The sequence below is a fragment of the Triticum aestivum genome, chromosome 7D, assembly GCF_018294505.1.
Source record: "Triticum aestivum cultivar Chinese Spring chromosome 7D, IWGSC CS RefSeq v2.1, whole genome shotgun sequence".
Lineage (NCBI taxonomy): Eukaryota > Viridiplantae > Streptophyta > Magnoliopsida > Poales > Poaceae > Triticum > Triticum aestivum.
Window position 1 is genome coordinate 629,216,970 of NC_057814.1, and position 24,759 is coordinate 629,241,728.

Sequence of the window (24,759 nt, forward strand, 5' to 3'; positions counted from 1 at the left end):
ACCGCAGCCGATGGAGTCGACGGCTTCCTTCTTCGCGGCGCTCGCGTACGTCCACGAGGAGCGCCGCCTCCGTCTTCCTCGCTTGCCGTCGGCGACCTTGCTGGTCGCCGCCTGTCTTCTTCTCGACGCATGCACGTGTTCACGAGGAGCGTCGCGCTGTCTTCCTCACGAGCGGTCGGCAACCACCCAGCTTCATCAGAGCGCCGCCGCCGTCTTCCTCGCCTCCCGTCGGCGACCACCCATGTGAAGGCCCACATGGCAGTGACTTGGAGTACGCAGGCTTGGCGAGCCTGCCAAGCTGCACCGAGCTAGGGCAAAGCCCGGGCCGAGCTCCGTTTTGTGGCTCGTCGGAGCATTGAGCTCGGCTTGGCTCGCCCGAGGAACGGCGAGCTTCAGGCAGGCTCGGCCCGAGCTCGGCTCGAGTTGGCTCGCGTCCAGGACTACACATGACTGACGACCTATAAACCAATTGGACAATTGGGTGCTATAGTATTTGATGAATGACATCTAGCCATGCAAGTGGCACATGATGGATTAACCAATAAATCACTTGGCTAACTGGGCGCTAGGTGATTTGAATAGGATCCACAGCTGCACCTTGATCCTTGTGGACGCGGCTGATCTGAAAGCAAGAATCGATGAACTTAACCTCAAGATGGGATATGCTTTACACACAGATCATTGCAGCAGGTGGGATTGAGGCAACTTGCCAAGTGGCACATGATTAGCATATAAACCAATTGGCCAATTGGGCGTCGGTAGTATGAATAGGATCCATATGACTGCACCTCCTTATGGACACTGCAGATCTGAAGTGAGAGTTGTTTAACTTAGCCTCCAGCTCTCAGTTTACACTTGAAGCAAGGTGCAAAATATGTGCATGTGAAGCAAATCGAGATTAGCAAAGTCCTAGCAAACTAGTTTTGCAGCTCTTAATCACATGCGTAACAGGATAATGATGTAGCTAGCGTCAAGATGGGGCTTTCCGCACAGCTCCGTTTAGCACGTGCGACTGAGGCAACTAGCCATGCAAGTGGCACAAGATATATTAACCTATATAAACTAATTGGCTAATGTTGAAGCATCTTTATCCTCCAGCCCTCAATATCCGCACACACATGTTGAAGCACCTTTCTCGTTGGACCTGTAGCGGCTATAAGTGCACTGCCTAGCAACACCTCGAATTGGCCAATTGCTAATTTCAGAAGTAGGATCCACTGGGTGCACTGCCTAGAATCGATTGAGGCAACTAGCCAAGTGGCACTGACACATGACATATATAATTCATTTGGCCAATTGGGCGCAAGGTAATTGGATGCAGATCTGATCTGAAGCAAGAATCGATGAACTTAGCCTCCATCTCTCAATCTACACGTACCGGCTATAAATGCACTGCGCCACTGCCTAGCAACACCTTTGAGACACCATCCAAGCGAAGCAGCTTGCTCACCGGTCACCACCACATCCCTCATTCCCATTCTCCTTACTGATCCAAGGAGCAAGCAATGGCGAATCTGCGGCTCCACGGCACCATCAATGCCACCATCGTGGGGGCTGACAACATCCACGATCGCTCCCGCCACACCGGCATCGTCCCCAGTTTCCTCGGCAATGTACGTCAGCTGGATGTCTCGTTGGTCTTTTCATTTTTTTCACCAAAGTTAGCTTTGCTATAGTAGTGTCACTAAAGAGCCCTCCCTTTAAAGCTTTGCATTGTTAGTGCTAAATTGAAAATGCCGCTAAAACTTGCTATTTTCTGCTGTAGTACTAAATCTGGAGTCATTTAGCGGCGCTATAAGCTGCTATTGGACCAAAACTTTCTAGGCTTTTCGAAAATCACGTCGCAGAGGCCCAAATTTCTACCTCATTCTTCCTTCTTGTTATATATATTGATGCAAAATTTGGTTATTGAATTAGGATGCCTTATCAGTGCTCGAATGTTTTAGTGTGAACATTTATATGTCAAGTATATGGGATATATCACATGTGATGCATGATTGCATGCATACTTTTTTCATTTATTATTATTATTTTAGAAATGCTAAATGGGCTTAGCATCGCTTTAGCTTTTGACAGAGCCGTTGCTAAATGACATAGCATGCTATTCAAAACTATGGTCTGCCTACACTCTGAATTATCCACTTAACTAAAAGCTATTCCCGTACATAGATTGTGCAAGGTGTCCAAGAGACGACGGGTTTGGGCAAGGGCCTGCCGCGGGTGTACGCGGCCATCTACCTCGGCAGTGCGTGCGTCGCCCGGACGCGTACCATCGCCGTCCCTTCAACTGGAACCGCGCGATGGAACGAGCCGCTCCGGGCCTACTGTGCCCACCATGCCGCCGATGTCGTCATCTCTGTCATGGTCGAGCAGCTCGGCCTCGCCGATGACACAGTCCTCGGCAGCGCCTACCTGCCCGCTCTGGAGCTCCTCAACAGCGACGAGACAATCGACCGCTGGTTCGATGTCCTTGGCGCCAACAGAAAGAAGCTCTGGGATGGGCCCAAGATACACGTGCAGATCAACTTCCGCGATGTCGCTGACCAAGGCCTGGCGTGGGGCGGCGGCATTGGCATCGGCGGCGCCAAGGTGCCCCACACCTTCTTCTCGCAGAGGACGGGGTGCAGGGTCACCCTGTACCAGGACGCGCACGCGTCTGAGGAGTTTGACCCCAAGATCCAGCTCGACGGCGGCGGGCTCTACAAGCCCGGGCACTGCTGGGAAGACCTGTACGACGCCATCAGCAATGCACGGCATTTGGTGTACATCACCGGCTGGTCGGTGTTCCCCCACATCACGCTGGTGCGGGACGGGAACCAGCAGGAAACCCTCGGCGAGCTCCTGAAGCGCAAGGCCAACGAGGGCGTGCACGTGCTCCTGCTTGTGTGGAACGACGTCTCCTCCATTGAAGGCTTGTATGAAGCCGGCCTCTTGGGCACGAGGGACGAGGTGACGGCCAAGTACTTCCGCGGCAGCCGCGTGCAATGCGTCCTCTGCCCGAGGAACATGTACGTTAGAGGCTACATCTTCGACGCCAAGCGGCCTACCGACTCCATCTTTTACAGCCACCACCAGAAGGCAATCGTCCTCGACCAGGAGCTGCCTTCATCGTCGGACGGGCGCCGCCAGATCGTCAGCTTCGTCGGCGGCCTCGACGTGAGCTATGGACGCTATGACACGCAGTCCCACTCCCTGTTCAGGACGCTGGGCACCGGGCAGGCACACAGCCAGGACTTCAACCAAGTCAACTTCAGGGACGAGTCTGCGACGCTCGAGAAGGGCGGGCCCAGGGAGCCATGGCACGACATCCACGCCAAGGTCGAGGGCCCCGTGGCATGGGACGTGCTCCACAACTTCGAGCAGCGATGGAGGATACAAGGCGGCGACAAGGAGCACCTGGTCGACCTTGTAGCCATCGAGGGCAAGGTCGCGCCGTCCTCATTGCCGGTGACACTCCCCGGCGACCAGGAGGCGTGGAGTGTGCAGCTGTTCCGGTCCATCGACAACATGGCCACCGTGGGCTTCCCCGACTCCATGGAGGCTGCCTACGAGGCCGGCCTCGTCCAGGACAAGCACCATGTGTTCGAGAGGAGCATCCAGGACGCCTACATCCACGCAATACGTGCCGCAAAGAACTTCATCTACATCGAGAACCAGTACTTCATCGGCAGTTCCTTCCAGTGGAAGTCCGGCGTCGGCATAGATCCGGCGGCAGTCCAGGCGAATCACACGATCCCTAGAGAGCTCTCGCTCAAGATCGTGAGGAAGATCGAGGCCGGTGAGCGCTTCGCGGTCTACGTCGTGGTGCCCATGTGGTCGGAAGGCTACCCTACGCATATGTACAGGCAGGCGATGCTGGACAACCAGAGGAGGACCATGTCCATGATGTACAACGACATCGCCGCTGCGCTGCAGGCCAAGAACATAGACGCTGATCCCAGGGACTACCTTACCTTCTTCTGCTTAGGGAACCGCGAGGCGAGGAACCCAGAGGGCGGCGAATACCAGCCTGCGAAAATCCCAAAGGACGGGACGGACTATGCCAAGGCGCAGAACGCACGCCGGTTCATGATCTACGTTCACTCCAAGATGATGATAGGTACCTAATATTTCTCCTCCGCTATTATCTACTTGCATTGCATTGCTTCAATCACCCTGATAGCTAAGTAATATGTACCTCTCGTCTTGTTCAGTTGATGACGAGTACATCATTGTCGGATCTGCCAACCTCAACGAGCGGTCCATGGCGGGGAACAGGGACACCGAGATCGCCATTGGCGCATACCAGCCGCACCGCATCAACACCGATGCCGAGCTCGCTAGAGGGCACGTCCATGGCTTCCGGATGTCGCTCTGGTACGAGCACCTCGGCAAGACGCACGACGACTTCCTCCGCCCGGGGAGCCTAGAATGCATGCGGAGGGTCAACAAGATGGCCGATGAGTACTGGAACCTCTACATCGGCGACGAGCTTACGGGCGACCTCCCAGGCCACCTGCTCACCTACCCCGTCGCCGTAAGCAAGGCCGGCACAACCTGGATGATACCGGGATTCGAATTCTTCCCTGACACAGAGGCCCGCGTCCTTGGTAAGCCAACTGGACATGACGATTATTACATGAGCACATAGATGGAGCCAGGTTTGCTAGCTGCTCCTAGCTAGTAGTGGTGTTTGATTAATTCTGGCACGTCAGCTTTCTTAGTTACTAGTAGGATTTAGTTACTATTTTCCTAAAACTATTTCCCGTTTTCTGCTAGCTAGTTCGTTAGCGTGAACCGCGATTTGTGCGAGCCATGCCTTTGTACCGCGAGCGGGCAGTTCACACGTTTTCCCTTTCATGAATAAATGGAGGAAGAAATGAGAAAACACTCTCTCAAGCTCTTTGTGTACACATTGTCCTCGCCGCAGTTCATATATAGCTCCGGCCAACAGCTAGATTGTACTCCCTCCGAACCAAAGTAAGTGTCGTGTTGTGGTTTTAGTTCAAATATTAACTAAAACCACGACACTTATTTTGGATTGGAGGGAGTACCATTTATCTTCAGCTGTTGATGTCGTGTTTTGTCCACAGAAGGAACAATATGTGATTGTTTCCAACCAGGGCATGTACGTTTCCCAATAGCGTTGCATGTATAATTTCTCAAAGATATATGAGCACAACAATACATATAGTTAATCTATCTCTTTAAATTTAGGCTTACATTTACAGTTTACCCTATAAGGTTATGCGAGTTGATAGTCTGGTCTTAACTTCTCTCTACTTCAAACTAGAGGTATAGCTAAACCAAAACAGAAGGTAAATCAGATCTGTATTTCATCTGAGTAGATGAAACTAACAGCTATTATTAATTAAGTTATACATTCATTCGCAAAAAAAATATCGTGAAACTTTTTCTATGCTTCTCCTGTTTTTTTTTTCCACTTGAAAGAGTATGCGTACAAGGTGGTTTTGGCTAAATCAGCCAGAAATAAGCTCACCACTGCCAGCCAGTGGCGTAGCTAGGGTTTTGAGTCAGAGTTTGTGCGATGGGCACTGATTCTTTTCCCTACAAATACAACATGCCAACGTAGTACTAGTATACATCTTACCCAAACATATATCAATATTACTCTGTAAGCATTTTAAAATTCAAAAAGGAGTCGGAAAATATGCATTGAATAAGTCATCACGCCTTATTTCTCTGGAAAAGGGATTGAAATAGCAATGGCCTTCTTCTCTGCAGAAAGGTTACCGGAAAAGAGATGCAATGCTTTCCGTCCTCTCTGTTATGCAACAATTCCACATGTAAAATTATTAATTCTGCAGAAAAACTTTCAGATATTCTGCGGCATCCAATTATTGAGTTACAGTATATGCACAACTGAACAACTAAACAGTTGAGGTAGCTCGGGATTCTGACATCCCACGGTAGTACTTTATTTGCTTTGCTGAATGAGTACGTTATTCAGAGGATGCTACTGCAATCTTTTGAAAGATTTAATTCTTTGGCTGCTATCTAAAGCTGGCTAGCCGATTCTATAGTACTACCTTGTCAATTGTAGATTTTCAATCCATGAGTCGAAGTCGTTGCCCCCAAGTAAGTGAAGCATCCATTAGCCTCAGATCTTGCGCTGGCTGCAAATTTAAAAGCCGCTGGACTGTTTACTAAACTAAACTAATCATTGCTATATATTAGTAAAGCATGCCATTGAGCCACACTATAAACAACAGTACTCGGCTTCAGAACTTGTGCTAGCGGCGTCGCGGTCTTCAAGGCCCGTGCACATGACAACACTTGAGCATCCATCAGCGTGCCATCGGGTGAAAGTGAAACGAAACATGATACTTCCTGTCTCTTCCTCCTGGTTTGTTAGTAGGCAGAAAGAGTTAACTTGTCTCCAGGGGAAGAAGGAAAACAACTAGTGGTTGGTGAAGATGGGGAAAGAACACAGGAAGCTGAACAGTGGACGGAGGGAGTAAGCAAGCAGGGCCTTCAATGTAGATTGTGGCCTTTTTAACCTGCTCTGCTACCGTGCTATAGTAAGCTGCAACCATGAGCATGAGGAGTACCACTACCAGTTCACTGCAATAATATTGAGTAGCTGTCTGTGATCAGGTTGGTTTTGCAAGCTAGCTTTCTGTGATGGATATAGATTAATTATCCATAATTTTGATCCTAGAATTCTTGTGTCTCAGAGGGTAAAAAATCCACTTGTCTCTAATCCTAGAATTCCAATCGTTTCAGTCTATTCAAACAGTCCATCGAATACCGCCGAGAGATGAAAACAAAAATCCATCGATGATGACAGGTAAAACAAAAAGGAGGCAAATTAATTAATACATTCCTTGATGCAGTCGACGTCGACGAGAAGTTGTTCCTTGCAGACAACAGAATTCACCCTCCAGCAAACGAAACACAGAATGGAGGAAACCGGTTTGGGGAAATTGATTTGTAGGTCGGTAGTGTAACAAGGGTTCCTGGATGCAGTAGGCCAGTAGCCGAGCCCACCTGCGGCCAGGGGCGCAAAGGTGTCGTCGGTGAGGCGGGCCCAGGTGAACACCCCGCCGCCGATAGGGCAAGAAGACCCCGCGGCCCCAAGCGAGGGCGTAGAGGAGTACAATCGAGGAGAAGCTCCTGCCGCCATGGCCGTCGGGATTCAGATGGGGACGGAGACGGAGACCAGCCCGAGCTGGAGGGGAGGGTTGGGGGAGGAGGTTCTCGGGGGTGCTCTCGCCCTCGCATGAAAGAGGAGGGGAAGGAGAAGGTGGAACCTACGGCGGAGACACGACACAAGCCCTCTCCTAGAGCGCCTATACAGCGCTTCAGGCGCCCTGAATCGCGCTGCCGCTCGCGCGGATCGCTAGGTGGGCCGCGGCCCATTGGCATTTACCTGTTGGCTCGTTCGTATTCTGCTGCGTCACTGATTTTGTAAAAGTTCACAAATATTAAAAATGTTCTGGAATTTTTCTAAAAGTTCATAAAAGATGAGGAAGCCCATGAAATTTGAAAAGTTTACAAAAATTTAAAAATATTGAATTTTTAAAAATGCCAAATTAAAAAGAGAATCACCAATTTGAAAAAAAAAATCACCAATTTGAAAATATAACTATTTGGAAAAAATTCACTAAATTTAGAAAACTTCATGAATTTAAAAAATAATCCTGAATTTGAAAATAGTTCACGCATTTGAAAACAAATGAAAAAAAACCGAAAAAAGAAAAAGAAAAAAAGGAAAATACGAAAGTAGAAAAAGAAATATATATAGAAACCGAACAATAATCTATGACAAAGAAAACCAGAGAAACCACTCTGCAAAAATCCAGAGGGAAATGTCCCCCAAACCAGTGCACTGTGCTAGGGAGAGGCTTGTTTTGGGCCGGCCTGTTATGTGTCGTTTTAGAAAATAGGTTACTAAACTGAGAAAAGTTCATCAACTTAAAATAAGATATTGAATTTAAAAGGAATGCAAAATTAAAAAGAGAATCATGCGTAGGCGCCGGCTACTAATAGGCCTACTCCGAAAGCATTCACAGAAAGTGTGCCGCCAAGTTGGATGCATATCAGCCCGAGGGGCATAGCATGAGGCCATGCAGCGAGTGAGTTGCGCAGAAACCAACAAACGAAATGACCTACCTGCTGCTCCTTTAGGAGCAGAGATGCATGTCTCCGAAAAATTGGTCATGCAAATCGAGTCAGTCACGGTCATCCACCTCGCCGAGGACATTGTTCAGGACTACTTCGGGTGCAGCTTTCTTCCCACTTGCTACCAACCATCGTCATAAACCAAGTAGCTCGGTAGCATAACTGTCTCCCCAAACCATGTGCAGGTGCAAGGTTAACGTTGGATAGGACAAGAAAACACGTGGTTTCCCTTCTGTTATTGTTACAGCATACTGGCTAGCAGGCAAAACGTACCATTGGTTTCTCCAATCGCGAATAAATAGGCGCCCAAGGAGCCAGATTTCCATAGGTATACCGACGAAGAAGAGGGAGAAACTTCATTTGGAAACTCTCCTCCCTTCAATTCCTTCCCCTCATTCCGCCCAGTCCGGCTCCGGAGTCCCCAAGAACAAGAAGAGGAACAAGGAGGAGGAGAACACATCGATCCAAACGAACGCCGCGACCGAGACGATTGAGAGATAAAATGGCGTCGGCCTGCTTCTTCGCCCGCTGCGCCTCCCTCCCCGCGCGCCTCGTCGCTCACCCCACGCCCCTCGCCATCACCTCCTGCAGGTAAGTATCTATACAACCGATCCTGGATCCTTTCGGTTCCGATCTGCTTCGTGCTCCGTCTCAAATCTGACCTGCAGGCTGCGGCGGCTCGGCGCCGAGGGAGCAAGGCCGGTGTGCGCCGCCGGGAGGATGCTCGGCTCCGTCAGGTCAGTCATGGTGATCGATCGGGTGGGACTGGTCGGATGACAGGGCTTTATCCGGCTATTTACACGCTTGTTCCTTCTTCTCGCTCCAGATACGGCACCGGAGCGGCGTTGGGCCCCAAGGAAGCGGGTGCGGAGGTGGCCGCCGTGCCGCCATCGGTGCCGGTGCGCGTCGCCTACGAGCTGCAGCTGGCCGGCCACCGCTACCTCGACGTCAGGTAAAGACTGTACTGTCAACTGACTGAGAGAAAAATTCAGTTCCCTGAACGAATTCGTTACATCGATCCGAAACCAGTTTTGCTGATGCCTTGTCTCTTCAGAACGGAGGGCGAGTTCGGCGGCGGGCATCCGGCAGGAGCGGTGAACATCCCCTACATGCACAGCACCGGCTCAGGTAATTCGATTAATCAAACCCACTTCACTCCAGTGAAGCTCCCTCTTGTGTCTTGTGATCATAGAAAGAAATACATGGGACCAATGCTAGCAAGATCAGTTATAGTTAATCATCTAGTCCAACGCAAAAAGTGTTGTATTTTTGGACCAGAGTGGTTTCAGAATATGAACATCCGCACCAACCTGACAAATCAGGGTAGGCAGCGCTGCAGTCAGTGGGCAGGTGTATAAATCTGAACCTACACGTGAATGCACGTGCATTATGGTGTCTCTATTGGCGCCGCGAATAGTGGTTTTGTTTATTGTTGCTTGGCACCATGATCAGGAGCATTTTACGGACGCTGATGAATGCATAATTGTCTAATTGTCTATCACTATTCACTAGCTACATCCAAATCCAAGTTGCTTCAGAGTGATGCGGGCATGTCCTTCCGGATGAAGTTTACCTTCTCTGCTCTGATCAAATTTAAATTTCCATTGGCAGGGATGGCCAAAAACTCAGGTTTTCTAGAGCAAGTGTCGGCGATATTCAGGAGGGAGGACGAGATCATCATCGTACGTCTTCCACACACGCCCCATTTTTTTTGTTTTCGTTTGAGTTGTCATATCCTCCTTACATTCTCAAAACTTATCTCCAGGGATGCCAAAGTGGCAGGAGGTCTCTCATGGCAGCAGCCGAACTCTGCTCCGCCGTAAGCACGTCAATGGCAATCCATCTCATCATCGCTGATGTTTGGTAAACTGCTCTCTGTCATGTGTGTTTGTAACATTTTTCAGGGTTACACTGGTGTGACCGACATCGCCGGAGGGTATTCTGCTTGGAAGGAGAACGAGCTGCCGATCAACCAGTGATGTCGTCGACTTCTCAATGTGTCTGAAACATTACAACCTGTCTCGAGGGTTGAGGCTACTCTGCTCCAAGGTTGTAACCAGTATTGTCGTCTTGATCTCGGATTCAAGGCACCACGATAGTGCACTCAATAAATTAGTGTAGCTTGCCATTTATGTATAGGATATGTGCAAAATGTTAGCACAACAAAAGATTATGACCCTGTCCAATATTCCTTTCGATGCCTTCTGTAAATTGTGTAAAACCTAATCTGATCAGAATTTTTTAAGCTGTGATCTATCTTGCCATTGGCATCATGGCGTGATGGCACTTACAGCTCACAGTGACAGAGTATACACAATGTGGGCACTGAATCTGAACTGAAATTAACAATATACAACTTGAACCATGACACGGAATGCAGTTCATCAACGGCCCTTCCCAAAAGCAAAGAGCACTGTTCCTTGAGAGAGTGAAACGAGGATGAAGAAGCAAAGCACAAGCCTCCTCGTGTGCTCTACAACCTGTCAATCTATGCATAAAGAAATTAACCGCATTAGAATAAACGCACTTGCCATGTGTTTGTTTACGATACTGCATGATGTTTGAAGCCATCTTAGAGCATCCACAATGCTAGGCGGTTATCTGGCCGCTTATGGAGAAAACAAACATCTGGAAATTAAAAAAAAAATCTCAACGCCCTCTCAGTGTTGCTTTTTTTACGTGAAAGCCCCCTCTCATTCAGTGCTATACACTAATGGCAGACACTAATATATCTTCGGAACAAAGGCAACCGTTCGGGAAGGAAAAAGGCAAGCCCTCATATGCATAATTTTCGCGGTGATGCCACACCCGGCCCCTGGGAATCAAAGGTGCATTTGTCGATCGGCTAGGAAATCTATCCTAGTGCCCTCCACTAGAACCTAGCGTCGGATCCACCCTTACGGTTGTGTGCATCAAACAACGCAAAGGCCGGACATTGCCTTATTTTGAATTTGTTTTCCAAGCAATCTCATCTTCGGTTTGGGTTTGAATTGTCATGGGGGTTTCTTGTTGACTCGAAGAGTTGATTACATTGTGCAAGTGGTGTTTTTTCTTGAGTGGGAGTCTGTGAATTGTGCAAGTGGTGTTGACTCCTCTCGCTAAAGAGGAAAAAAAGAAGTGGTGTTGACCCGAAGAGTTGGCAATCCCTATTTCTCACTCTCTTGTGACAAAAGTGTCGAGCAATCGCACACAAGGAGCGACCTAGCGAACAAAATGGGCGGGCCCAGTTAGCTATAGGATTCCGGTTTTAGCTATTGTATTTCTTATTTTTATTTGTTTCCTCTATAGGGTTTATTTTTAGGTTTTCTCTTTCATTTTTGAGAAAAATGATCCCCAATTTTTCAAAAAACAAATCATAATTTATAAAAATGTATGATTATTTATTTAATTTTACTTTTTAAATGTTAACAAAATTTAAAAATATGTTCAACATTTATAAATAGGTCTGATCTTTATATAAAGTTTTTCATAAAAGTTAAAAATAGTAAATTTAAAAACATATTTCATGTTCCCATTTTTATTCAAATCGGTTGAAAACTAATAAACACCAGAAAACCACCCAAAACTGCAGTCGAAAAGAAAACCAAACTAGACCTGAACGCATATGATACAACGTCCAAAATGGGCCGCCGAAGGAATGCAGGCGTTTGCGTTTTTTCTACTATCTGTCGCACCTAGCGATAGATAGGAGCTCCAAATAGGGGACGGCTATGTGCCGCTTATTGCGAGGCAGACGGCTGCCTTGCCTACCCGGTGGTGCGCCGGCTCAGTAGGACATGGCTCATTATGATGACGTCATTCAATTTTTTCTTCTATTTTTTAGTTATATTTATTTTTAAATGCATAACTTAAATTTACTTAGGAAATTTTAAAGTACGTATTTGAAAAAATGTTAACATAATATAGAAAATGTGTTAGTGCAGTTTAAAAAAATGTTGATAACTGGGAAAATGTTCCCATCTTTCAAAACAATGTGTGCGATTTTGTTTAAATGTGTATGCCACGTAATTTTTTTTAATATAAAACAATGATTCATACCATTTAAAAAATGTACGTGACATTTTATGTAAATATCCCTGTGTTCAAAAAAATGTACGTGAAAACTTAAAAAATGTTATATACAATGTAGAAATGTGTTCGTGTCTATTAATAAAAGTGTTTATTTCAGTTAATAATGTGGATAACATTTTAAAGAAATAATCACGTGCTTCAAAAAAATGGCCATGAAGTTTTAAAAAAACTACAATGTAAAAAATGTTTCCCTTTTTTTTAAATTTCTTTATTGCCAGTAAAAATGTACAATGTATATTTTGAAAAGGTCACCATGTATTCAAAAAGTGTTCAAAAGATGTATTTTTAAAAAGGTACATCATGTATTTTGAAAATATCCAACATGTATCAGAAAATATTTCACGTGTGCTCTAAAATGTATATTGTGCACTGAGAAAAACGTAGACATGTGGTAAAAAAAACCCGGTAAAAACTGACAAAGAAACAAAAAGGAAAACAAAAAACTGAATAAAACCAAGAAAGAAACAAAGAACCAAAGCATAATGAAGAAAGAGAAAAAAAAGAGAGCCAAAGTATTATTTTTTTTCGTAATTCATGTTTTAAAATTTTGGATTACATTACTGAAATTTGTGAGCAATTTTTCCTGAAATTGTTTTAAATTTTGTGACCATTTTTAGGCTTATGAATTTCTTTAAAAAATATCCATATGTTGCCTGTTGGAGAAGAAGCCACTAGACAACACACGAAGCAATGTCATTCGCTCTGCTAAAAGCACATGCATAACGCGGAGACACAACTGAATCTACCACTCTAAAAGTCACAGCGGCGATAGGCGGCTTCCCAACTCCGGCTCGCCGGGGCAGAGGGAATCTGGAAGCCGGGGGCAGTGAAAGAAATGTTTATGTGCGCTGATGTTGAAAGATGGGGATCTACGTGGGATTGGGGCTAGCCAGCGGTGGGATCTGAAGGAGGAAGACAAGGAGTGGCTGAGAGAGAGAAGGGGATCCAGAGGAAGAAGACGAGCGGCTGAGCGAGAGAAGGGGATCGGGAGGAAGAATACATGAAAAAAAAAAAGATAAGGTGGGGCAGGGGGCTTTGCAAGACGTAGGCTGAGCTTGAATCGTGTGGCTTGCGCTCGACGGGCCGAAGTTTTGGCCAGCGCGTCGGGTACAAGCGTTTCCAGATTTAATGATCCGTGTTGGAGTTGAGAATACTTGATGTTGTCATTTGCTCACTGGCTGGCGTGATGTGGCTGGATAACAAAACCGCAGCATGTTTATGTGCACGTTTGAATCTTTTGTGGTGTTCACACTTTTTGTGGTGTGTACATCTGTACGTGCATGGTGCATCACGTGGACTAATAAACGAATAATACAGGTTGCGTGAGGACAAGATCTCTAGCTGTCCCATCGGCCTCACCCTCACACACACATTATAACCCTGAGATGATATCGATCACGTTGGTGCACACACATCAGACAGCGAATCATCCCAATCCACAAGCAAGCAAAGCAAGATGGTGACCGTGGTGTCGTCGCGCACGGTGAGGCCGCCGCTGCGGCCGCGCCGCCGCATCCCGCTCACCACCTGGGACGTCCCCATGCTCTCCGCCAACTACATCCAGAAGGGCCACCTCTTCCACAAGCCCACGGGCACGCTCCTCCCCACCGCCGCCCACGTCGTCGACCACCTCGCCGCCGCCCTCGCCGACGCGCTCGTCCACTACTACCCCGTCGCCGGCCGCTTCGTCACCGACCAGCACTACGGCGACGGTGAACAGGGCGACGTTGTCGTGGGATGCTCCGTCTCCATCGACTGCGACGGGCAGGGCGTCCAGGTTGTCCACGCCGTCGCCGATGACGGCGTCACCATGGCGGACGTGGTTCCTCCCGACGTGGACGTGCCGCCCGTGCTTCAGTCATTCTTCCTGCTCGATGGCGCTATCAACTACGACGGCCGCAACCACCCGCTCCTCGCCGTGCAGGTCACCGACCTCGCCGACGGCGTCTTCGTTGGCTTCTCCTACAACCACGCGCTCTCCGACGGCACCGCCTTCTGGGGCTTCATCAACGCCTGGGCCGAGATCGCGCGCGCCAGGCTCCTCGGTTCCCCGCGGGAGCAGCCCTTACGCCGGCCCTTGCTCGACCGCTGGTCACCCGATGGAGGCGCCGCGGCGCCGGTCGTGCTGCCGTGCACGGAACTGTCCGACCTCATCGAGCGCACCCCACAGACGCTGCTGCGCGAGCGGATGCTCCACTTCTCGTCGGAGTCGCTGGCGGCGCTCAAGGAGCGGGCACGCCAGGAGCTCTTGGCCACCGGCGACGCGCAGGGTGCCGCCGCCCTGACCAGGTTTCAGGCGCTGACCTCGCTCCTATGGCGTTGCATCACCCGCGCACGGCGGCTGTCGCCGGAAAAGGAGACCACGTGCCGCGTGGCCATCAACAACCGCGGGCGGCTCCGGCCACAGCTGCCGGCGGAGTACTTCGGCAACGCCATCAGCACCATCAGCACGGAGGCGGTGCGCGCACCGGAGCTGCTGGAGCGCGGGCACGGGTGGGCAGCGGCGGCCGTCGGGCGCGCGGTGGCGGCGCACACAGACGCGGTCATCAGGGAGCGGGTGGCGGCCTTGACGGCGAAACCGCCGGAGAGAGACCCGCCGGCGTACATGATGAGCTGGCACGATCCATGCGGGACGCTGATGGGGAGCTCGCCGCGGTTCGATATGTTCGGGTGTGACTTCGGGTTGGGGAAGCCGGTGGCGGCGCGGAGCGGCAAGGCGAACAAGGTCGACGGGGGCACGTCGTTGTACCCATGTCCTGATGGGGGAGGCAGCATGGACGCGGAGCTCACGCTCACGCCGGAGCACATGGCCGTGCTCGAGGAGGACGAGGAGTTCTGGGCCGCCGTCTCGCCGGACGCGCCGGCACAGGTGGGGAATGTTTGAACGGGGGTGGGGGTGGAGATGACAACGCTCTGTTCCGCGGCGATGGCGGGGCCATGCTCGCCTTGCTGTGCCGTGGTGACCACGGCCCGCCTTGCCGTGGCCACAGTAGTCTATAGTACTCACTCTGTACTGATGATCTCTTCCGAAGGTTTTGCTTCTTTCTTTTCCTTTTCGCTCTCGCTAAAATGCCAACGAATTGGTTCGTCACAGCCCATGTTCCAGCGCGTTTGAAAACTTGTCAATTTTTTGGAGAAAAAATGTCATTAACTGAAAAAAAAATCTGATACTACATAAAAGGCAGAAAAACAAAACAAAAATAAAAAAATGCTCTAATTCGTAAGACAAACAGAATTGGTCCGATGGCAACTTCAAGCGAAAAAATATATTTGCCATAGTCTAAACATGCTTTTTTTTATTTAGAAACATGCCATCATTCTGATAATAAAAATGTCATGTTATGAATAATAACACATATCATCCTCTTAATAATAAATATGGTAGGTTATTAAAAATATAAGATCCATAAACAAAAAACAAACTTGACTTGTGAACATTAGATAAAAATGTCATCCTCTTAATAATAAAAATGGCATGTTATTAATAATAAAAATGCCATGTACAAAAACAATTTTGACTTGCGAACGCTAAAAAAAGTTTGAATTTGCCATGTGACAAACTTCAACAAGTTACAAAAATGCCATGTTATTTTTTTTTAGAAAAATTGTCATGTACCTAGGAAGAAAATATTTTAGGGTTTTTTTTGAAACTATGATGATTTTTATAGCAAATTTGGAAACTATACACCCTAATACAGAAAAATCAAAAGTATCACCCTGTCGGCCTCATGTTGGCCGAAGAGAGACTTTTCGGCCAACCGTTGGCCAAAAAAGGACTTTTCGGCCAACAGTTGGCCAAAAAGTCCCTCTTTGGCCAACACCTGCTCTACTGTTTTAGAAAATTTATATCAATTAGTATTTTTAGTATTTTAATTTGATTCTTTTTGCATTAGATTAGAAATTTTATTAAGTTTCTGTAGATATCAAGTTTGACTAGATTTGAAAGTTTGAATTTGAATTTTCATGAATTTGCTCAAATCACTAGATTGCCTATAATTTGAGCTAGGAGTATTTTTTCAGATGATTCTTTTTGCTACTGGTTCTTTGTGACTTTGTTTATCAGTAGTAATTAATTGGCGAATTTTATAATTATTTAAAATTAGATTTTTTTGAAAACAGTTTTGTTTTAGTGTTTTATAGGTTTTATGCCATTTCTTTTAATTTTAATTGCTTTAAATTATTTTCTTTAGTTTTTTTGACATATTCTTTTTGTTTCTTTTTAGTTATCACTAGCTATTTTATTTGTAGTATTTTTTATTTTATTTCTTTTATCCTACTAGAAAACTTGTTTTGAGCTTCATAGGAGTTTATATTTAAAAGTTCCTTATAAATCCTGTACAACCATTGCCGTTTTATACATGAAAAAAATACTTTTCCGCAATCTTTTTCCCTCCATTTTCTTTCCCGCCATCTTCTTTGCCGCCATTTTCTCCCGCCATTTTCTTTCCCCCCATTCTCTCCCGCCACACTAAGGAGTGCTGCATCGACGGAGGATGACTATGACGCCTTCATGTGGAGTGTGAAACACTGTGTGAGAGAAGTCATAAGTGTGAAACACTCTCCGATGATGATGACGAAGCTGCAAACACTTATGACTTCTCTCAGACAGTGTTTCACACTCTACCAGCAGCACCGACGCAGGAAACACAGACCATGTCAGACGATGTTATCTACGGTCATGGACAACATGAGGCTCGTTTTATAAGTTGAGAAGTGAAGATGGCGAGAAAGAAGATGGCAGGAAAGAAGATGGCGGGAGAGAATGGCGGGAAAGAAAATAGCGGGAAAGAAAATGGCGGGAGAGAATGGCAGGAAATAAAATGGCGGGAGAAAATGGAGGGAGAGAATGGCGGCAAATAAAATGACGGGAAAGAAAATGGCAGGAGAAAATGGAGGCAAAGAATGGCGGCAAAGAATGGCGGGAGAAAATGGCGGCAAAGAAAATAGCGGGAGAAAATGGAGGGAAAGAACGACGGGAAAGAAAATGGAGGATAAAAGAAATAAAATACAAAAAATACTACAAATAAAATATCTACTAATAACTTAACAGAAACTAAAAGAATATGTCAAAAAAATAAAGAAAACAATTTAAAGCAATTAAAATTAAAAGAAATTGCACAAAACCTATAAAACACTAAAACAGAACTGTTTTCATGAAAACCTAATTGTAAATAATCCTAAAATTCACCAATTAATTACTACTGATAAACAAAGTCACAAAGAACCAGTAGCAAAAAGAACCATCTAAAAAGAATACTCCTAGCTCAAATTATAGGCAATCTAGTAATTTGAGCAAATTCATAAAAATTCAAATTCAAACTTTCAAATCTAGTCAAACTTGATATCTACAGAAACTTCATAAAATTTCTAATCTAATGCAAAAAGAATCAAATTAAAATACTAAAATACCTAATTGATATGAATTTTCTAAAACAGTAGAGCCGGTGTTGGCCGAAGAGGGACTCTTTGGCCAACTGTTGGCCGAAAAGTCCTTTTTGGCCAGCGGTAGGCCGAAAAGTCCCTCTTCGGCCAACAGGAGGCCGACAGGGTGATACTTTTGATTTTTCTGCATTAGGGTGTATAGTTTCCGAATTTGATATAAAAATCATCATAGTTTCAAAAAAAAGTCAATATTTTACCATCTAGGTAAAGGTGGAGGCTCACGTCGCTAGTCAATGCGGTGTGCGGTGGTGTTTTGACTAGCATAGCGTTTGCTAGATTTTGTATCACAATCGAACGAGTTTAAGAATCTGAGGTGTCTCCTATCCGTGCGCCCAGATTCGTACAGTGAATCCGACGGAGCAGAGTGTGTTTGCCGGGATTACCCTGGGAGAACATTCGCCAACATATTATTTCTGAAAATATAAAGTATGGAGAGTAATATCTGTTTGTTATTCGTTGTCGTCTCAATTAGTTCCTGACACCACGTTGTTGCAGATGCAAGGTGTAATTGGTATTGCTTGATATTAATATATTCTTTTTCTGCGGGGAAATTGGGAGTTTTATTCCTTAGGTAGTAATAGGATTACAATTTGCTGGCAACAGTTCTTCGATACAAGAGGGACCTTTTTAAAGTCAAACAGCATTACAGGACTCACTACGACTCTAATTAGCCAAACAATCTGCTATCCTACTCTGAAACCTAGTAAGCTTTTGGGGAATGAACTCCCGTCCTTCCATTAGAAACTTAATTTCCATTGCCAGATGACCATATGCCGATCAAGATAATCTATCGCCTGATAAGATGGACAAAGCCTCCGAAGAATCCGACTGCACATACACTGGTAGCTCTGTATGCTGATAGGTTAATGTCATACCTTGTATAATAGCATGTATTTCCGCTTCTAATGCGTCGTTGCAGTTAAATATAACTCCATATGCTGCAAAAATCACAGTTCCATCTCTGCGGAAGATCATACCTGCAGCCGCTGACCCATCAAGAGGTGAAAACGAACCGTCAACAGATAGGGCAGCATGTCCAGCCGGAGGCCGAGGCCATGGTGCAGGTATAGATACACTTGTGTTACACGGTAGAGGCTGAATAACATCCGCGGCCATTTTTCTTTAATAATTTCCTCAGTACTGAACCTCCTAACATGTGATAATGACCTCAAATAGCTATATCCAGAAAGTCAACACTCGTCTCGACCGTGGCCCCCATGGATATTGTTTTACCATGCACAATATGCGATTGCAGCTGCAAAATACGCCATATAAGAACGATTACCATGTCGCGGTTCTGCTCCATGCAGTTAGCAAGAACGTGCAGCAGCCATATCAATGAGTCGCTCATTTGATGGAAGTGGCCAAATTGCTCCCATCGCTTCCCATAGACTCCTCGCATGACCACATGTAACAAATGCATGGAATGAACTTTCCTCCTCAATACCACAAATCATGCATGTACCTCGTGTAGCTATATGGCGGTAAGCCTTGCAGTGGTTGGTTGCAAGTGCACCGGTCGCCGCTGCCCATGCCGCCGTGCGCATCTTTAGTGGCACCTTAGCTCGCCAAATAAAATTTCAGAGCGAGCGCTCTTCACTTGGCTGGGTACTGGACGCGCCAGCAGCGACCCGATCATCATGCTTTGCCATAGCTCATTGTCAAAAATAAAAAAACTAGAACATGATGATCAAAACATTGCTCTTTTTTACATGTGATCAGACTGTATGGGCCTAGTACAGGAAATGTGGAATGACACATATGACTTGTATCCGCTGGGAGCTCTATTCCGAGTACCAAAGGCCCTGCCTTCATTGAGTTTCAAATCATGTATAAGCCTCGTGAGTGTAACAAGTAGGCACGTGTTTTGGCGGCTTTAGGTGCATCTAGTCTTGGGTTATTCCATATTTGGGTGGATGAGATCACAGAACTTGTAACTTCTGCTGAGCTAAGTTAATGGTATCAGCGTTCCATGTAAAAAAATGTTATTATTGGCACTAACCCAAAGTTCATTATACTGCTTATTAGATCGTCGGTGGCGCGCGTTGCTGTGCCCGTCCATTTTGGCACTATAATATTGGTGATTGTTGCAATTATACGTAAATGTACTAATTTAATCATCATGTAATCATATATTGTATTTAAGTGTAGTATCAATATCACACCTATGAATCATATCTTTTACCTGAAATTCAATTGACAATGTGTGCATTTGTGCCTGTTTATTTTGTCGTGAGCATGTTAGTTATCGGCGGAACAAATATTTTAAGTTGATTATTATGCTCGTAGGAATGTGTTCGATGTTAAGAAGGTTGGCAATAGTTTGATTTTGCATAAGAATACTCGCTTCTTTTGGATTTATTAGGTCCCCGTGTATTCAATGTCAAACTTTGACCATAAATTTAATATATACAATGTAAAATATATGTCACAAAAATTATACCGTGAGAATCTTATTTTGAGAACAAATCTAATTGTATACATTTTGTAGCATACAAATCTTATATTTTTAGTCATATAGATGGTCAAATTTGACTAAAAGTACAAGGGGCCCAATAGGGGACGGGGGAGCAAGAGAGACCAACTAAGAGCATGAGCACTGCATGGATAATAGCTACAGCAAAACGGTTGTCAAACACATTTCCTATAAAACCATAAATCACACCTCTATTGACTATCCAAATGCAGATGTTCATATACTAGCGGCAATCTAGGTATAACTCAGGTGATTTCTACTCCTGCTTAGTGAACTTCTGCTTCTGAAAGATTGATGAGTGTGTCTTCTTCATGTATCCTGTCATCATTGTATGTTTAGGTTAACAACAAATTTTGGCAACAATTATTATAAGCAAGTAATGAGGAGGATACAACAAAATTATTTAGGCGCTCTATTTTTCTTTCCATACCTCAAGAGTTACGCGTCTGATGGATAGGGTTTCCTACCAGAGAACACATATATAGATAAGTAACTGAACAAACTATCGAACAAAACTTGTACTTAAATGACAGAGTGAGACATAGCTTTGTATGAAGCATAGCAGAAGGAACATAAATTGACACATCTATTTTCCTTTTTGTTGCACTTTTATATCAAACGGAAACCACCCTTTATTTTTTTCAATAAAGTGCATTTTTTAATTCATTGGCATAGCTTTGTATACTTTCAACCATTCCTGTATTAAGCATTTTCTAAAGATCATCAGACATCACACTTGTACTACTGTACATCACATCAAGATTCAGGTCATAACATAATGAACCATACAGTGATTTTAATTGAATAGAAATGAGGAATACAAGCATATATATTGTGCAAATTACAAGGTTGCTAACATTTTGATTTTATCCAAACCGATTCAACTTACTGGAATCCAAGAAGAAAAATAGAACAATGGCACTAACATTTTGTTTTTCTATATAGAAACAATCAACTTACTGGCACGAACCATAGTTTAATTAACCGATCCGTTCATCCAATCTGTTTCCCCACAAAGGCAAACTAATAATGTGTGCAACCGAAGAGGGGACTGAACCCTATTTATCAACAAATCTTAGCTCTAGCTGCATCCTGGATATGTTACCTGGCATGATGCACAACCAAACTGCAGCTTGCAGTCTAGTAGCTGCAGTAGCTTCTGATTTACCTGCTCGGACTTCAGCATCCGCGCCGTGAAAATATACTTAACATGTCAACAATTTTTTGGGTGTACATCATGTTCATCCTACGTGATACGGTCATAGGTACTGCTCATTTGTTATAGACTCAGTCTGGTCAGCAACTGCCACCTGAATTCCATTGCATCCGCTGCAAAAATAGAAATAGCATGAATTCTTATAAGGAAAAATTGCAAGCTTTGTATTACTTGTAAAGTCGACTATCCAATAGAACAAGGATTAAGTACAAAGACAAAGAGTACATGATGTACAATAAAAAAAAATTGTTTAGCTTCTCAAGTGAATTCGCTCCATACAGAGATGTGCTCCTGTACCTAACATTCATTCTACATAAAGATGATAAGAATAGAGATTACCCTGAAACCGATTGATGGTTGACCTAAACTGAAGCAAAATCTTGAAAAAAGAAACCAAGCATCTAAAACACAGTAGCAGTTACTCACGAATTTCTTTGGGTAAAGTTCCTCTGTAGGTCGAGCTACATGGAACCTCTTATCTTCAGCCCTTCAACATTGCTTTGAGATCAGTACTCTCCAACTAACTTGCAACAAGAAGATTTCTCTTTTTTGTTTCTCTCAAATGAAAGAACATATGGACTTCAAACTTTGTAGATCAAACAAACTTTACAACTTCAATGTGTGAAAAAACTTTCAGATTTTTTGGACCAACAAAAATATACAAATGAGGCTTTTTTGATTAAAAAAATAATTTATAACATTTTAAATGCATGAAAAAATCTGAAAGTTTTTTCCCACATAGTAATTAGAATGTGTTGTTGTCCTGCAAAGTTTGAAGTTTATATGTTGTTTCGTTTGAGACAAACAAAAATGATAAATGTGCCTGCACGGATCGCGATGCAAAAATGAATGGCTAAGATAAGGGGTATCATCATGTAGCTCAAGCTAGTAAAGTTCCTCTGTAGGTCGAGCTACATGAAACCTCTTATCTTCAGCCCTTCAACATTGCTTTGAGAAAGAATGGTCACCTAAAGCTTTGTGCAATATCTCCGGCGTGAAACAACAGTCACCATCTACGTGGAATAGGAATCGAAAGATATTAGTATTGGTGGAAGAAGAGATACAGGAAAGGGGGAAAACAAAGATAGAGGCCAACCTAGTCAAGAACCATGCCGCCAGAGTAAGAATGGTGCTTCAGTTTAAAAGAAAAGGAGCAAGAACAGTGATTGAGAGGGACGGCCGAGGGAGCACATATATAACACAGATCAGAAAATAGAGAAACAAACACCCTCATTAATCGCCATCGGCGAGTGGCATACATCATCCACCATGAATGACGCTGGAAACTGAAGATTGATTACCTTCTTCAAGTCTCACAGGATCAATTTTGATTGTCGATCTGCCTCACGGAACTGCCGAACACGCGAATGCCTATTGCCTCGACCCGCATTACACGCGTCGGCTCGATCCCCTCGTAGATAGATCGTCCGCGTCGGTTGGATCCAAGGATCCCCTCGTTGCCTGCATCGCGGTCGGCTGGATCGAGTCAATCAGTCACGTTGATATCTCTGGCAGCGATCCAAATAATTTTCTTCGGTGGCGGCATGAAGCAATCTTTTTTTTTTTGAGAAACCGGCATGAAGTAATCAGGGGCATTGGTCAGGCGATCCCGCGTTCTCCTATACATCTAGCGCGGGTTAGCCAAATGGGCCGGCACAAAATTCCAGTGTACCACCGAAATCAGATTTTTCTTCGGGAGTAGAGGCCCTTTAGGACAGCTGGGCCAAAAAAAAAACTGCGATGGAGCTCGATATCGGCAACAGGTCGAACGGCTCAGATCGATCAGATCACGTGAACGGACGGCCAAAAACTGCCAGGTCGTGAGAGGGCTGGGCTTAGGCAGTTTTACTGTCCTAAATTAATTAAACGCTAGAGCCAAGTGGGGTGCTCCGTGGTTGTTTGTCATGGCCGAGATTGATTCCAACAAAAAAATCGTGATCGATTTGGGCTGGTCAAATCCATCCATCCTGGGTGGTTCGGATACGAGTCGCGTACGTGTCGATCTGCATGCGATTCGATCGTGTAGGTCTCGTCTCTTGTAGGTACGTACGTCCCTTCGTGAGCCTTTAAATATGGAGCACAATCCAAACCTATTGATCACCGCGAGCGTTTCGACCAGAGTTCGACCAACCGAGACCATTGCCCTTCCACACATCTCATCTACCTGCGTATACTCCACTACCTAAATTTCCCGTCGTGATGAGGACCATGGTGCTGCTGCTGCTGGTGTCTCTGCTGGCGGCGGCGGCGGCGGCCACGAGCAACACATCTGCCGGCGTGCACAAGGAGAGGAGCGAGGAGGAGACGCGGTGGATCTTCCTGAAGTGGAAGGCCGAGCTCGGCAAGACCTACAGCTCCGTCGCCGAGGAGGAGCGCACCTACGACATGTTCAAGCACCGCCTCCGCGACATCGACCAGTGGTGGCACGAGAGCGGATACTCGCCTGGTCCTGGAACAGGGAGAGGAGCGAGGAGGAGACCCGGCAGATCTTCGTGGAGTGGAAGGCCACCAACGACAAGATCTACAGCTCCATCGACCACGAGGAGCACCGGTACGCCATATTCAAGGACGCCCTCCGTGGAGTCGACTGGAACAATGCCGGCTATGCCATAGGGGTCGACACTAACCACCCAGGCATCAACGGGTTCACTGACCTCACCGAGGAGGAGTCCGACATCGTTTGCTGCGGGTTCATCCAGAAGGGCTTCGAGCCATCGCCGGCCGAGTTAAGGAGGGTGGCTGAGATCCAGGAGCGGTTGCGGCTAGTATATGCCCCTCCATCCCTTTGGGCTCATTGACATCAGAGATATCATTTATTCATAGTCTATGTATTTCTATATATGGACGGCCAATAAATTCTCATTGAAACAACGGTGAAATTTTTTGCATACAGAAATAAATTTAAGACCCATGACATGATTTTTTTACTCAATGTAATCTTCGTTGATGGAAATTTACTAGTAGATTGGTTTCTTGTTGGTCCCGTGCAATGTTTTTTTAATAAAAAGTGTGCTTGTTTTTATAAACCATGTAGAACAGAAAGTAGAAAATTAAATAAAGAAATCACTAGCGACATTTACCTTATCACGTTGATAGGATATGTGTGGCCTGATTGTAAAATAATCGACCAGAGTTAAAAACACAAGTACGTGAAGAATTATAATAGCAACATCTGGAATATATGATTAGATTTCCCATCATGAGGTTGAACCACTAAGCCTCCGCGTGCCCTGGCGGCTGGCGCCCAGGTGCCGGGGACGTCAGTGAACCAAGGCAGTGCCCCCGCAAAACAAAATGAACCAAGGCAAGAAGGGCCTCACGTGGATAGCAACGTAATTCAACGCTCTCTTTTGGCGTGGATGTTATTCACATTAATATCAACGTGCTCCCGGTGTTGCGAACAAAATTGGGTCATCGAGACGTGCCTCCT

At 45.7% G+C, this 24,759-nt stretch overlaps 3 protein-coding genes and 1 pseudogene across 3 annotated transcripts; all 4 read left to right on the forward strand.

Annotated features, from left to right (window-relative positions):
* Positions 1-1,358: 1,358 nt before the first annotated feature.
* LOC123171299 (phospholipase D alpha 2) lies at positions 1,359-4,931 on the forward strand. The gene is made up of 3 exons (XM_044588862.1): positions 1,359-1,613; positions 2,170-4,099; positions 4,194-4,931. The coding sequence occupies exons 1-3, from the start codon at positions 1,506-1,508 to the stop codon at positions 4,628-4,630; spliced, it is 2,475 nt and encodes an 824-aa protein (XP_044444797.1). The 5' UTR covers positions 1,359-1,505; the 3' UTR covers positions 4,631-4,931.
* Positions 4,932-8,297: 3,366 nt separating this feature from the next.
* On the forward strand, positions 8,298-10,378 carry LOC123167724 (thiosulfate sulfurtransferase 16, chloroplastic). Its single transcript, XM_044585584.1, has 7 exons — positions 8,298-8,715; positions 8,793-8,861; positions 8,951-9,076; positions 9,179-9,252; positions 9,736-9,806; positions 9,890-9,943; positions 10,029-10,378. The coding sequence occupies exons 1-7, from the start codon at positions 8,627-8,629 to the stop codon at positions 10,101-10,103; spliced, it is 558 nt and encodes a 185-aa protein (XP_044441519.1). The 5' UTR covers positions 8,298-8,626; the 3' UTR covers positions 10,104-10,378.
* A 2,966-nt stretch (positions 10,379-13,344) lies between these two features.
* Positions 13,345-15,288, forward strand: LOC123167093 (protein ENHANCED PSEUDOMONAS SUSCEPTIBILITY 1-like). The gene has a single exon (XM_044584927.1). The coding sequence runs from the start codon at positions 13,652-13,654 to the stop codon at positions 15,077-15,079; it is 1,428 nt and encodes a 475-aa protein (XP_044440862.1). The 5' UTR covers positions 13,345-13,651; the 3' UTR covers positions 15,080-15,288.
* Positions 15,289-23,441: 8,153 nt separating this feature from the next.
* On the forward strand, positions 23,442-24,229 carry LOC123170547 (uncharacterized; annotated as a pseudogene).
* The last annotated feature ends 530 nt before the right edge of the window (positions 24,230-24,759 follow it).